Source organism: Rutilus rutilus (assembly GCF_951802725.1).
Source record: "Rutilus rutilus genome assembly, chromosome: 10".
NCBI lineage: Eukaryota > Metazoa > Chordata > Actinopteri > Cypriniformes > Leuciscidae > Rutilus > Rutilus rutilus.
The window spans coordinates 25,803,753-25,818,021 of record NC_140215.1 but is presented as its reverse complement, the minus strand read 5'-3'; the positions used below and the strand labels follow the sequence as shown (position 1 = coordinate 25,818,021).

The 14,269-nt window shown below is 38.4% G+C and overlaps 2 protein-coding genes across 4 annotated transcripts in view; one reads left to right on the top strand and one right to left on the bottom strand.

Annotated features, from left to right (window-relative positions):
- Positions 1-14,269, top strand: part of st6gal2a (ST6 beta-galactosamide alpha-2,6-sialyltranferase 2a) — a 94,111-nt gene that overhangs the window by 74,509 nt on the left and 5,333 nt on the right. For all 3 annotated transcript variants that reach the window (XM_084421060.1, XM_084421061.1, XM_084421062.1), the window contains exon 5: positions 2,292-2,466. In XM_084421060.1, the coding sequence (XP_084277186.1) occupies positions 2,292-2,466 (175 nt within the window). The remainder of the gene's footprint in view (positions 1-2,291; positions 2,467-14,269) is intronic.
- Positions 12,088-14,269, bottom strand: part of tmtops2b (teleost multiple tissue opsin 2b) — a 61,834-nt gene continuing 59,652 nt past the window's right edge. Inside the window, exon 4 of the mRNA XM_084421063.1 lies at positions 12,088-13,610. Coding sequence (XP_084277189.1) covers positions 13,401-13,610 — 210 coding nt within the window. The 3' untranslated portion in view covers positions 12,088-13,400. The remainder of the gene's footprint in view (positions 13,611-14,269) is intronic.

The window sequence follows — 14,269 nt, the reverse complement described above, 5'->3', positions numbered from 1 at the left end:
TAGTTATTATAACTGTTACTTATTAACAACCATGCATTTTTAATGAGTGTTTTAAATACTGTACGTGTTTAAATCAACGCATTCTCATCCTTGGGCGTCATATACTGACATATAATGACATTTCGTCTACATCGAACGCACATGGCACCCTTTAGCGTCAATATGAGACGCACAGAGCTTTGTTCGGTTATGGGTAGGTTTAGGTCTGGGGTAGGGTTAGGGTTAGACCGCTAGGAGGCGCCTTCTGGCCCATTTCTATCGGCGTCTCATATTGACGCTAAAGGGTGCCATGTGCGTTCGATGTAGACGAAATGTCAAAAGCGTCAATATATGACGCCCTAGGATGAGAACGGGCTGGTTTAAATGTATCAGGGGTTTCTAAAAAAGTTCAACAAAATGTATTAATTCTTTTTACAATCTGATTGAAATACATTGGAATACATCACATCCGGTCGGTGTGTCACATAAGGTTTAACGCATCCAAAGTTCAAATCAGATCCGAAAATTTGTAGATGGCCGGCACCCCACGCAGCCCCTGTCCGTAGCAAATAAATGACTTCCCGTCCATCGGCTGTCGTGTGCAGTGGAAAGGCAGCTTAAGTCTCTCTCTCTCTCTCTCTCTCTCTCTCTCTCTCTCTCTCTCACCCGTTTTTAACCCTCCATCTCAGTTGTGGTCTTTTATTTTCCCTGTCAATTCAAGAATACAATAGTATGTCTTATAAAGCACATGCACTTTCCTGTGGAGCATTTTGAGAACAATGTGCAGTGAACAATGAACCTGCTGTATCTGAAGTATGTTAAAAAGAATATTTCTTTGATATTTTTTTTTAACGTTGTGCTAATTCAGAGAAATTGTAAGTATAGAGGTGTTGTGTGTAAAAAATGATGGTTATTGTAGTTTTAGAATAAAATGCAGTTACTCATCTCACAGATTCCGTAGTACTCAAAATTAAAGGGATGGTACGGAGTAATTTCAACCTAGGGTCCTTTGCACCATGACCTCGAGCCAAACCCCCTTATGCTACCGCTAACCCGGATGTTGAGGTCACTTCCGTGTTTTGGGAAAAGCACGTAAAAGTCCTGGCAGAAAGCGATGCATAAGGATGTAGTGTAACGACGCCCAGTTCCAGGAATGCACTAATATGTTGTTGGTAGTACCAGTTTGCAACAATTATTGGTTAATACGAAGTTGTCAACACTTCGGGAAAAATAATAAAAAAAATGTGGATATACCAAAAAACTTTTGAATTTTGAAAGTTTTATAAATGCTTGTATTTTCAGATCAACACTTAAAAAGTATTTCGAATATCATCCAGTTATCAATAATGTCTATGGAGTGTTAAATTCACTAGCTTTTCCCTTACACTTGTGAGTTTTGCAAACGTACTTTTACGGGCTTTTCCCAAATCACGGAAGTGACCTCGATGTCCGGGTTAGCGGTAGCATAAGCCATCAGGCAAGTGTTATTTAAATAAACTCCTGATGTACTTACAAACTTTCCAATGCCTCGTTTTATGAGTACAGAACCTATTTGTGCTACTGTAGAAGTTTGGTACCATTCCGGGCATTATTAGTGGGGTAATTTACGAGATACAACCTTGGATCCATTAGCGCCTGCTCTAAGCCATCCGGCTGATTTCTCGAAATAAGCTCTAACTTTAATAATGTTCGACCAAGGGAAAAAAGCTTCATGGGGGGTGTTTGGCTCGAGGTCATGATGCAAAAGACTCTAGGTTGAAATTACTCCGAACCATCCCTTTAATAAAAACAGTGAAATTCAATCTCAGAACATTGCACAAACCTGCAATAATTATAATAGTAATTTACCCAACTATACTTTGTTTTTAATCTCCCTTTATTAACCAATGTATTTGCTGCTGACCTTCGATTATCCACTTCAACAAACAAATATGCAAAAATTACATTACATATACATTACATATACATCACATTTGTTTATTTTTTTTAATTTTTTTTGCTGAAGCGTGTTGAACGCTATGGCTGGGACATGGTTTATACACCTGTTGTTGATTGGATTGAGGCAGATCTGAATTGTAACGGAGGGCAGGTTTAAGCAGAATAAATGATTGGAGAAGTCTGGCATACATGAGCAAAAAGTCTGTCATTTCACCAGTTATGACATTTTGATGAAACATTGCAAGGTCAATAAAAAAATCATACATGTATGATTCATTCACAAAAAGATGCATTTGGAAAATGAATAATGCAAGGCATTAACTCTTAATAAAAAAAAAAAAAAAAAAAAAATGATCAACTGTTTTGTTTTGTAGTGGTACTCAAATCCAGACTACAACCTGTTCACACCATACATGGAGCACAGGATGCACTTCCCCGCTCAGCCTTTCTACATCCTGCACCCGAAATACATCTGGCAGTTATGGGATGTGATTCAGGGGAACAATCTGGAGAACATCCAGCCCAACCCACCCTCCTCAGGGTTCATAGGTAAGACCCGCACATACGCACTCACACATGCCCATATTCTGTGCTACCGTTTCAAAACTCCAGGAGTGGAATTTGTAAAATTGCACAAATAACTGTTTTTAAACCACGTTCACAGTCCCAACCCAAACTCTTTCCAGTATTTGAGGTGAAACTCCCATTTAAATCCCAGTCGGACAGCTCAAACAAACTGATTGCATGTTTTTTTTGGTGCCACAGAAATTGCACACTTCACCTTTACTTTACACTTTGTCCCCAAATGCACATCTTGTTACCGTATCCCAAGAAAGAGGCTGTGTTTTTAGAAATCTGTCCTTGAAGATGTTTTATTTGCCTCTCAACTGTCATGTTTCCATCATCACGTGAGTACTACCTTAAATGCTAATAGTGACTCTTCACCAAAGCAGCTAGGTTACAACGAGAAGCCACAATCGTAAGCATTCACTTCACTTCTCATGTTTTTGCCCTTGTGGTTTTGAATCTAAAATGTAATGCTCATAGAATGGTACTTGTGCATGTCTGTTGTCAGGCATATGATCAGCAAAGCACAAAGAAGGCCATCCAAATTTTAGACAAGAGTAAAATGACAATACTAATATTCATGGCTGTCTTAATTATTGTTGTAGAAAACCGCAGGGAGACCTTAAAGCTTCTATTTGGTTGACAACAGATTTATTAAAGGAGCATTTCACCCATGGGAACATTGATCTTTATTGAAAGTGGGTCATATATGTAGTCGTAATGTAAAATAAATTTTGAATTTGGTGCCTTCTTGACCGAGGAAAGAAAGAAAGTAACTTCAGGACGCATTTGTATGAAAGACAACAACTCCCACAATGCACCACATTGCACAGCTGCGCAAGCCACTCTCACTAATCCAGAACAGCATATGAATCACTCATCCGTCCATAAGGCTAGCTACCACCGGAGCTTGAAATTCATTTCACACAAAATGTCTAACGTTAGTTAGTTGGCGAACTCATTAATGAATTACTCCTCATTTGTATTTCTTTCGAAGTGGTGAATTATTGCATGGTTACGTTACCGGGATGTTCAGTCAGATGCGGTGCGACCGTGCGAAACTAGGATGGTTCACAACACAAACGTCCGTGTCCTCGTCTGATTCAGAGATTTCGTCCAGGAGAAATTGGCATCGTTTAAATTCTTTGCAGCAGACGGACTCTATCTCTGTGTTCGTAGCGGTTCGTAGTTGCATAGTGAGATCACCGGCGCCACCAGTCCGCCCTAACTCGAGCCAGTCTGGGCTTCTCGTCCGCGACAGGCAGGTCTTCTGCCTCGGCTGCTCTTCGCTATGCGGCTTGTAAAGGTAGCCACAAACACCTGATTCGAGCATCAGACTTCCGAAATCCTCTTCTTCTACATCATATTGAGTAACGTTACCCTCCGCTATTGTCATATCTTCACAGCTTGCTCCACAGTGCCTGTTAGCTTAGCTTCCAAACAAGATGGAGGATATTGCTTTTAGTTTCAGAAAGTGAAGTCCCACCCACTGATCTGTAATAGGCCTGTAGCGTGAGCGGGTCCCGCCCCCTGGAATAATGAGGAGCTAGTGTTTGTAGTCTCTACACTTTTCAATGAAATGTGACTTCCTGCTTATTATGACGCAAAATGATGATTTTTACGTCATAATAAGCAGGAAGTAAAACACTTAAATCCTTATTTCTCCCATCTCAGGGAAAAATTAATGAAAAATCCACGTTTATTATAATATATGACTGGGTTTCTAACAATACAAAGCTTAATGCAAATGGGTGAAGTGTCCCTTTAACTACTCTCATTACGAAATTTGGTAAATGGTTTGCACATGTTGAGTTTTCAAATACACAGCGCTTGAAGAGATACGTTTCTGTGGAGCATTTTTTACTGAGAAACCAAGATGCTGAAAACACTGGATCATGAGCTCCTCGCGTGTAAAAACAGTGGTGCGCTTCACTTTGAAATATCCAGCTTGTCATACTATATAGTTATATAATTAAATCTCATTTTTTTGTATTAGTTAATTGCGCCAAACTCTGAGTAACACTAGTTCATATACTAACTGGTTTTTACTCCCATTTAGCACTTGGCAGGTGTTAATCTGAGCCCTGGCTGAAATAATGAGGGTGTCCTGCACACAGCCGCTTGCTCTTTTAGTGCTGTCGGCAGCAATCATAAATACGGAAAAATCACATCCCTGGTTGTGAATGTATTGCAACATGAGCTGCTTGCTGAAGGCAATTATGCAGAGGTGCGCATCAATGAGTAATGCGCTCCAATAAAACGTACACAAGCAGTGGAGTGCAGTGGTAAAGGACTACACGCCTGTGCACATTTATATTCAAACGCTCATACCTTTGGACTGAACACGTAAATGCGCATGTGCACGATGTCTGCGTTTTCACGGGTTTGCGTTTTTAAGGTTTGCGCAGAGATAACGGATAATCGTTTGCACCTTCGAACCTAATTCAGGGAGTGCGTTCTCGAGACACCAGGCACTGTTTTGTGCGGACGGGCGGCCGGAGTGCGTTAAGGATTTTCCTGTTAGAACGGTGTTTTGTTAGCGGCCCCTAAGTTAATAACTAATGATCTTCGCAACGGAAGTGAATCAATCAATCAAAACTAACTTTAGCTGGACAATAACTTTATCCTAGAGCTGTTGTAAAGCCTAAACAATCTGTTACGGTAATTTCCTATTATCTCTGTAAAGCTGCTTTGAAACAATCCATATTGTTAAAAACGCTATATAAATGAAGGTGACTTGACTTGACTTTAAAATGAGGCAAAGTCCTCAGTATTTTTCTTTGTAGATTTATCAAATGTAAATTCATGTCCCTGTTAAAATTAATGTTGTCAAATTTCCCTGGTTAAACAAACATTACATAAAGACCAAATACAATTCTATTTTGTATTTTTACACTATATTATACTTTAATAAAACCAAGTTTAAATCAAAGTATAAAGTTAGTGTTTTTGCACATTTTTACATTTATTCCAAAATAATAAAGCCAGTGACAATTTAAACAAATATATTTTATTTTATTATTCGAACTGTTGTTGATCTGCAGTTATCTTATTTTCATCAGTCATCAAGCTCTGTAAACACTGGTCACAGACACGAAAATGTAGGCTACCTTTTATTTCATCAAGCTCATTGCTCACAAAAAAAGTCAAAGACCATTTCAAGTTTGATTTTAACATGACACAAAGCAGTGATATCTAATTGGGTGAGTTGTTTACTTACTTTTTAATTAGTTCTCCCATTCAACCTAGTGCTGGGCGGTATGACCAAAAATTTATATCACGATATTTTCAAAATGATACCGGCTTCATGGTATACGACGGTATTTTTTATTTATTTTTTTACGCATGACTGGGTGTTAACCACAAAACTCCACAAAACTCCTTATTACACAGAACGTAACTTGAAATATAATTATATTCATAAATGACTGTTAAAACATCCCAAAACAGCGCCCAAACCTTGCAAAGACCTACCTCATTAATTATTAAAATACAACAGCCAATGGCAAGTCTCCAGCAGCAGACCTTTCAATATGTTATTTTTGTGTTAGTAGTTTTATTTATTCAAATTACAATATGCAGTTGTGTGTAAGTGTGTATATATATATATATATATATATATATATATATATATATATAAATCATGCAATTAATTTAGTTAAGCATACAACGTGTGTGGAGACGACTCTGGAGCTAATGAGATGGTAGGAATGGAGAATTTGTCTAATGAGACACAAGTTCACAGCGCAGCGGGTGTAATTATGAATGGGCCTACTACTAGTGACGTGATCGCCGTCGCTGTGGCTGTGACTGGGCCAAAGCTGCAGGCCATTGATCTTGGAAATGAAGGACCGAATCAGATCATTTTACAGCGATACCCTGCTTGCTTGTATAATAATAAAAATAATAAAAATCGCTCCTTTGTGTCTTCATGGTATCAGACCAGTAATGATATAGCCTACATTGATTGTGCCTGTTACTGAAGAAAGCCACTAGATGACACTGTGTTGTGTATGTGACGAAAAATGCAAAACTACTAGCTAAATGTGGAAATGTTAAGAGAAAATAAACAGAGACGTTGAGATCATACGGTGAAGTATTTTATTTGAATAATTGAACAAAACAAGACTATTGTGGTCTATTTTAGTTAGAGCCTAATATGGGTTGTTGTTTTGGTCTGTCTCAGATCATTAAAAAAAGTGTGCCCCCCTATGAAAATGAAATGCCCCCCCCATTTGGTTTGTTCTGGCGACGGCCCTGTTTCCAGCCATAACGCTCCAGCTCCCGTGAGCCTTCCATTCCTGCCTGATCTACACAATGAGATCAGAAAGGCATGGAAGAACCCGTGTTCAGTGCACATCCATCGCCATCAGCGAGCAAACTATGCTGATGTTGAGGGGATGCGCAAACACGGGTATGTGTCGATGCCTCAATTGACGAGAGCTTTGCGAACTATCTCGCGGTTGTAGAGGCATCGACACTAAGTGCTCTAGCCCTGCCTTTTAAACAAACATCGTGCTTAAATGGCAGGACATACACAATGGTGGGTCTGGCTAGTGATGCCTTGCACACAATGGCTGTGCTGCAAGCACACCATGCTGATCTGCTGTAAGATTTGGACCAAGGTCGGGGTCTTTCCCCTGACGCAGTGGACGAGCTGCGCTGCACTACAGATTAGCTCTCCAGGCCACCAAACAAACAGCCGTCACGATCGGATGAAGTTGATGGTGGCCAGGGATAGGCATCTGTGGTTGAACTTGGATGACATTGGGGAGAAAGAAAACTTTTCTTCTCGATGTACCAGTGTCGCCTTGTGAACTTTTCAGCTCCTCCGTCGAGGCAAAGAAAAAATCACCTCTGTGATGGGAAAGTTCAGAGAGGCGAAGGCGCGCTCGGCTGCATTAAATCTTACATAATACTGCGGTCCGAATCTGCACACTTCCTCACCCTAGGCGCCTCTTGCATCAGCCCTGAGGCTGGACCTGTGATGAGTCATTCCTTCAATTTGGAACCCTTCTGTTGGTCTAGTGTCGGGTTTGGTAGTAAGTGTGTTCTTTCGAGAGAGAGAGAGAGCCTCACCATCTTCAAACTAATCCAAGCCTTGCTCTCTCTCCTACGCGCATATTAATTAAAATCAATTGACAAAGGTAAATTGTAAAAGGTCGGAAGACCGAAGTTTCACGTGGAGCATTCGAAGATTTTTTTTTTTTTTCTTCATGAATTACCGTTGGGTGTGAATTGTGAAAAAAAAAAAAAAAAAGCAGGATTTATCGCCCAAACCAATCATATCCAACTATAACCAATCATAGAACAAGAGAGGCATTGCCTCTATTGCAACTTTCCCACCACGCAATTGCCACAACTTTCTCACCAAACCCACCGCACGCTTTAGGGGGTCTGTTTAAAGTCAGTGGGCTCAGAGAAGGCAAAATAAACGGTGTCCCACTGTGACTACCTGTGGGTGTCGAGGTTGGACAGTGTTACTGTGTATAAATCACTCGGTTTTCTATGTCATACATTGTAATATTTGTGTTGTTTTATTTCTGTAATATCGATTATTTTCTCATCCAATTTTTTTTTTTTTATGAGACACTGCCTCCTTTGCCTCCTCGGAGGAAACGCCCCTGGTACACAGAAGTCTAAATGGCCATCAGTGTTTAATTTAAATTAATCATGCATGGTGATTTACTAAGGTTTGCGCTCATCAATTTGCTGATAATTGCACCATTATTTACTGCCCCAAAAAAAGTCTTAAACCAGATGCTAATTTGCTCTGCTCTTGGTAGATTGCGCTGGTCATTATAGAAATGATCTGTGTCTGTGTTCTTTCGTTTGCGTGTCGTCAGTAAATCACACAGAACTTTCCACTCCCCTTTGGAATTGCACTCTCACGCTAATTAGCCCTGTTCCGTAAATCTGGCCCTTAGACTGCATTAATCAGCCAAACCTTGACAAACTGAACTCTTATGTCAAATGAAATCAAATCTGCTCCAAAAGTGTGTGAAAACACCCAAATTGTGGAAAGTGACCTATAGCAGATTTCTAGGTCTGACTTCTGCTTTGACAGGAGCTTGTGGGATGTTTGCTTAGTCTGTGTTGGCTAAAACCACAGATAGAGTAGCAGATGGAGACCTCACGTTTTCATCCAGCAATGGAGCTTTTCAACCTAGAGCTTAGAAGAGTCTGACCCACATTCAGCACCAGCAAAATCACTCTGACCATATGTACGATGTTGCAGAATTCATTATAGTGTATTAAAGTCATGGAAGGGAAATACCAACAGATCTTTTCTTCTGAATTGTCACGTACATTCGAGGGTAATGGATTATCGTGAAAAAAAGTAGGGCGGTGACTTGATTCTATCCATCGGATGTTGATTGAATGGAGGCAGTTCTGAATGTTTGCTTGCATTCAATCGTCAGAAAGGGACAGGTTTATACTTTGTCCATCAAGAATTGATTGGATGGTTGTGTTTTGCTATTGCTGTGATGTCATGTGAGTGACAGGTTGGTCCCAGCCTCACTCCAGAAAACACGTCATCAGAGAAGAGATGTCGCTGCGAGAGGGAGGGGGAACTGTATTGAAAAATAATTGTTCACGGATCAATCATTTATAATAAATATTGCAATATTCTAAAAAACAAAACAAGGATATGCTTAATTTCCATTTCATGCCAGCTTTAAATGATGACAAAGAATGATCCAACCATCTGTTTAGTCTCAATGCCTTGTCTCTGGAAGTCTTGCATCTACAATCATTCACTCTCCTCTCCTCATAAAGCTTGAGCTTGGCTGATAAAATGCAGCATGACATTGCTTCAGGCTCGTAGCTACAGATCTACTAAACTCCACTGTGTATGAGGGTCTTTTCCATAGGTAATTCGCTGATATCATGATCCTAAACTTTATCTCCATAGCAAAATCTAAGGCCAGACAGTGATTCATCATTTCTGAATTTTTAAAACAGTCATGTTTAGAACACTGTGAGGCCGGAGACTGGCAATTTTTTTATTTATTTTTTATTAGTTAAAAATTTGAGGTTTAGAATCAAACTGCCTTGTGTTGTAACCACTGCGCATGTTTTCTTCAGTTTTGGTTGAACAAATCCTGTTTAAATTAAATTTTGTTTTGTTTTTTTCAGTTTCATTTTTATTAGTTTAGCTCCATAACACAATCTCAGTTGGCCAGACAGTGATTCATCTTTTCTGAATCATTAAAATGTTGGTGCCTGGAGACTCTAGTGTACACCATGATGTTGTTAAAAGCATAGCTTAACCCTTATATGCATGAATGTTTTGTCAATCATAAGTGCATATTCAGGTCTTAGCAACCTGTATCGATATCTAACAATAGTGGATCTGCTACAATAGTATAAAACTCTCCTTAGTGTTTTAATAATAACAAAAATAATAATAATAAAAAATAAAAAATACATTGTTACCTTTTGGAATTTGGAAGTAAAATGTTGTCATCTGGCTCATATTTGTGATCTCTGATTGCATTCAGTACTTGCTCTGCAGTAAATTACCATTTCAAGTTTTGCTGATGATACTTCCTATTCTTTTGTTTTATGCCTGCGGTAATTATTAGCTAAACATCACATCAGCATTGTGCATCAGACATTTCCACCTTGAGGAGTAAAGGTAATTGTCCTCAGAGATTCAATTGTTGCGGCGAAAAATATATGATTATACTAATTATAATTACTAATTACTACTATAAAAAACTAATTACTAATTATACTAATAATATAGCCTGGGTTGCTATAGCGACCCTATACACTTTATTTTATAAAAAAATAAAAAGAGTAATTAGAGAAAACACACATTATGTGTGTGTGTATATGTGTATGTATATATCTTATTATATTGTTGATAATGAATAGACTGAGAAATACTTTAAAAATCAATTAGGGGAAGGGTAGTGAATGATGCCCCGGGTCGCAAAAGCTCTCAGGTATGCGTTTAAGGGTTAAAGGTGTGCTATAAATGAATGGTGCTCTTAAATGGCTGTTGGGATGGTATTCACTGAATACAGATGAAACCGAGAGGAAGCTTGGACCCAGAAATGGTATTTAATACTTCATTATGACTTAAGCGGATACCACTGAGTTTGAATGCGGATACATTTGTTTGAAAATTGATATTGTGGCAAGTCTAGCATGGTGCATAGTTTTGTACAGTGGGAAACAAGTTATAATTACTGGTTCAGAAAGGGTTTAAAGAAGGTTTAGAATTCAAACACAACTCACAATCATTTAATAGCTGTTAATGCCTCTCTGACAGACAGGTTCTCATAAATTATAAGCCCGGGACACACCAAAGGAACTAGCGCTGATGAAGGCCGACTGTGTTGTCAAGCTGCACTTGAACACACCGAGAGAACTACTGCCGACTGTCAGCTAGAATGCGTGTTCTGCGCCTGCGTGTAAATGAGTCAACGGTCTATTTCTGCAGATACATTCATCTATATTCATCATTCAAAAAGGGAAACAACTGACACTGCAGGCTGTAGATACACAAACCATAAACAAAGCAGTGCGTGCTTACCGTTTTGAATATCAGTCCTGTTAAACACTTTATTCCATTCCGCTCATATTGAAATATTCGCCAAGGAACACTCAGGTAAGATGACGTAAGATTAGAACAGCCTTCTATCTGTACCGTTTTGACTTCTTTGCTCGCTGTTTTGCTATTATTCTCGTGCACTGACTTATTCAGTATTCACTAAGCTGGACAGCCAATCAGAGTTCCCTCCTTCACCGACGGCCCGACTCTGTTTACACATGTCGAAACGGCCGGAAAAAGGCAGACGAGGACCAATTTCTGCCGACGGTGCGGAACACAGAGAAAACTTAGTCGGCCGACGCACAAAAACTGCCCAACGGCCGTCTGTCGGCTTGGTGTGTCCCGGGGGTTTAGACTTCTGCAATCAATTGGTGGTATTCATACATTGATCTGCATTTATACAGTACAACAAATAAAATGGCTCAACAATTTGACAAAAGGCAAATATCCATTTTGTACGGTTGTGACAATTATTAATGAGGCTACTTTCTTACAAATAGACATATTTAAATGCAGAAATGCTCACATTGTCCCTCTTGGTGTGTTTGGCACTTTATACACAATCAGGGTTATAGCGATGGGAGTGATGTTCATGAGGTCGAACAGTGTCATTGATCCTTAGAGACACTATTCAACCCCAGGCATACATTCAGCATGTTGCAAAAGTTTTTTTTTTCTTAAAAATCCCTCTGAGAATTCATTGTTCTGGATCCCAAGTGAATCTGTCATACTTGTGTATTCTGCATAATGTGTTTTGATCTTTTGGGATGAAGGTTCCCTCTGTGGAAATGGATCTTTACTTATTGCGTTGTTCCTGAAACACTGCCGTTGTCACAGATGTGAAGTGCTCTGGATCAGCGTGCCTCTACTTGTATTCTAAAACTTTTATTCTAGTTTTGTATACATCAGTGACCTGGGCTTAAGACAGCAATATAACTCATCATATGATATATAACTGGGAGAAATGGAACAATATGAGGTATGATGGAACAGATAAGTGCTCTCTTTGGTATTGGTAACAAAAAAAGGAGTGTTCCTTAGCAAGAAAAAAGCTTATTGTTACACTCAAATATAATATATAATTCATGACATGTACATGTTCAGTAGTATGCAATATGGCTACATTTTGTCCTTCACAGTTTGCATGACAGACATTTAACACTAAAGAGATACTGCTCAATGCCTTGTACAATATCAGCATAGTCAAAACTTGTTCTTCATGATGACAGTTTCAACAATAGCAATTGACTAGTTAAAATGAAACATTAACAGTAAGAAACTTTTGATTTTAAACAGTTAAAGACAATAAAAAGATATATAAAAGAAATGGAAAAAGCAGGGCTGCAAATACTTATTAAATCTAAATATTCCACATCATGCGTAATGTGCAAATTAAGTAAAAAAAAATAAAAGAAATGCATGTTTCACATGTTGTGCAAAAATGGTTCCAAATACTTTACAAAAGTAACAATATATTGTGCATATTACAAAAGTTACTATATATTGTGCAGATAAAAAAAAAAAAAAATACATTTTGAAAAGCAGCAGAACAGTTTAAATAAAGTATAAATAATATTGAAGTAAATTTGAAATCATAAATTGTTGTTTTGGTCTTTTAGTACATCTAAACTTTCAAAAGTTTGGGCTTGTTAAGGATTTTTTTTTTTTTTTTTTTAGTTTCTTATGCTCACCAAGGCTACATTTATTTAATCAAAACAGTGAAAACTGTTTATACACTAAAACCGGTAATATTGTGAATTTTGTTTAAGTTTTCTCTTTAAATATATTTTAAAATGTAATTTATTCCTGTGCTGGAAAAGCTCAGTTTTTAGCCAGAATTAAGTTCAAAAGATCAGCTGAATAAAAGTATAAATTTCTTTCAAATGAAATAAATAAATAACTTACCGACCACAGTATTCTGAATGGTAGTGTATAATGTTTTTTTTTTTTTTATGTGTTAAAGGTGACTAAATGAATTCTTAGCAGATATGTACACAGTAGTATACTAGTCTTACTCTTCCGAGACCGTATAGAACCATTTTCTGTTGGGACATGTTTTTTTTTTTTTTTTTAATCTTACATATTACCATAAAAGAACATAATTTAGATTGGGTTGTTTGTAAAAAGAAAAAAAAGAAGAAAAAATATATATATCTTTTTTTTTTTCATTGATGCAGCTGTAAAAGGAAGCATAGGAAAATGAAAACTGTGGAGAGGGAATGAGTTGTCTAGTTGATAGAGAAGGATGAAAAAGGCCAAGACAAAGAAAACCACTGGAACAAGACTGTTACATTCCGTAAAACAAGGCAGGGTTGAGGATGATCCACATCCTGGTCTGGGATGGCTCCGGTTAAGAGGTGACCTCCGGGGGGTTGGATCTGTCTGTGGCAGGAGTGCTGCAGTTGTGGATGCCGGTGGAGATCTGGGCAGTGCAGGCGATAGTGTTACTGTAGACTCTACGGTTGAGCTGGATGACTGTGGTCTTGGAGGGCATGGACGTGTGACCATTCTGCATTAAACTCCTCTGACAGCAAAACAAGATGCGGAAACACCTGTAGAACTTTAGACAAAAAGAGAAACGCTTGAGACCTGAGAAATACTGTCAACAGTCGCAAAATGTAAAGGCTTTTCAAACAGAGTATGGATTTTTACTTCAAATTTTTGGCTAGAAAAGGTTTAAAAAGAAAACTATGTTTTGAAGTGAATGTTAAATTAAAGTGCTCTAGCAAAAAAGGTCTGTTATCCATTGTCAATAGAGTAGCGGTGCATGAAGCACCTTTCTCACAGAAATTCCTTTCAAACCAAGCGTTTCTCTGTTGGTAAACGCAGCAAACACGCAAGGCCAAACACGGGCGGAATATGCCTGGAGAACTTTTTCGCCCTTACACAACACTCCTGATCATGCAGATTCCAATTTTCTATTGAAATGTCTGGATTTCACCAGCAAAGGGGATTAGAATATTGTTAGAGTTTGCAAGACCAACTTGAACACGACTGTGTGTCTGTGTGTGGAATCTGCCCTTGTTCGAAACTCCCGATTGTGCGGATTTCTATTTCTTAAAGGGATACTTCACCTCTGGAAAGATGAATGTGTATTTAAATTGGGTCATTTATGTAGTAGAAATGTGAAATTATTTTAGAATTTGGAGCCTTCTAGACTGAGAAAAGCCAGAAAATGTATTTTTGGCTTATGTGGATGAAAGACAACAACTCCCAGAA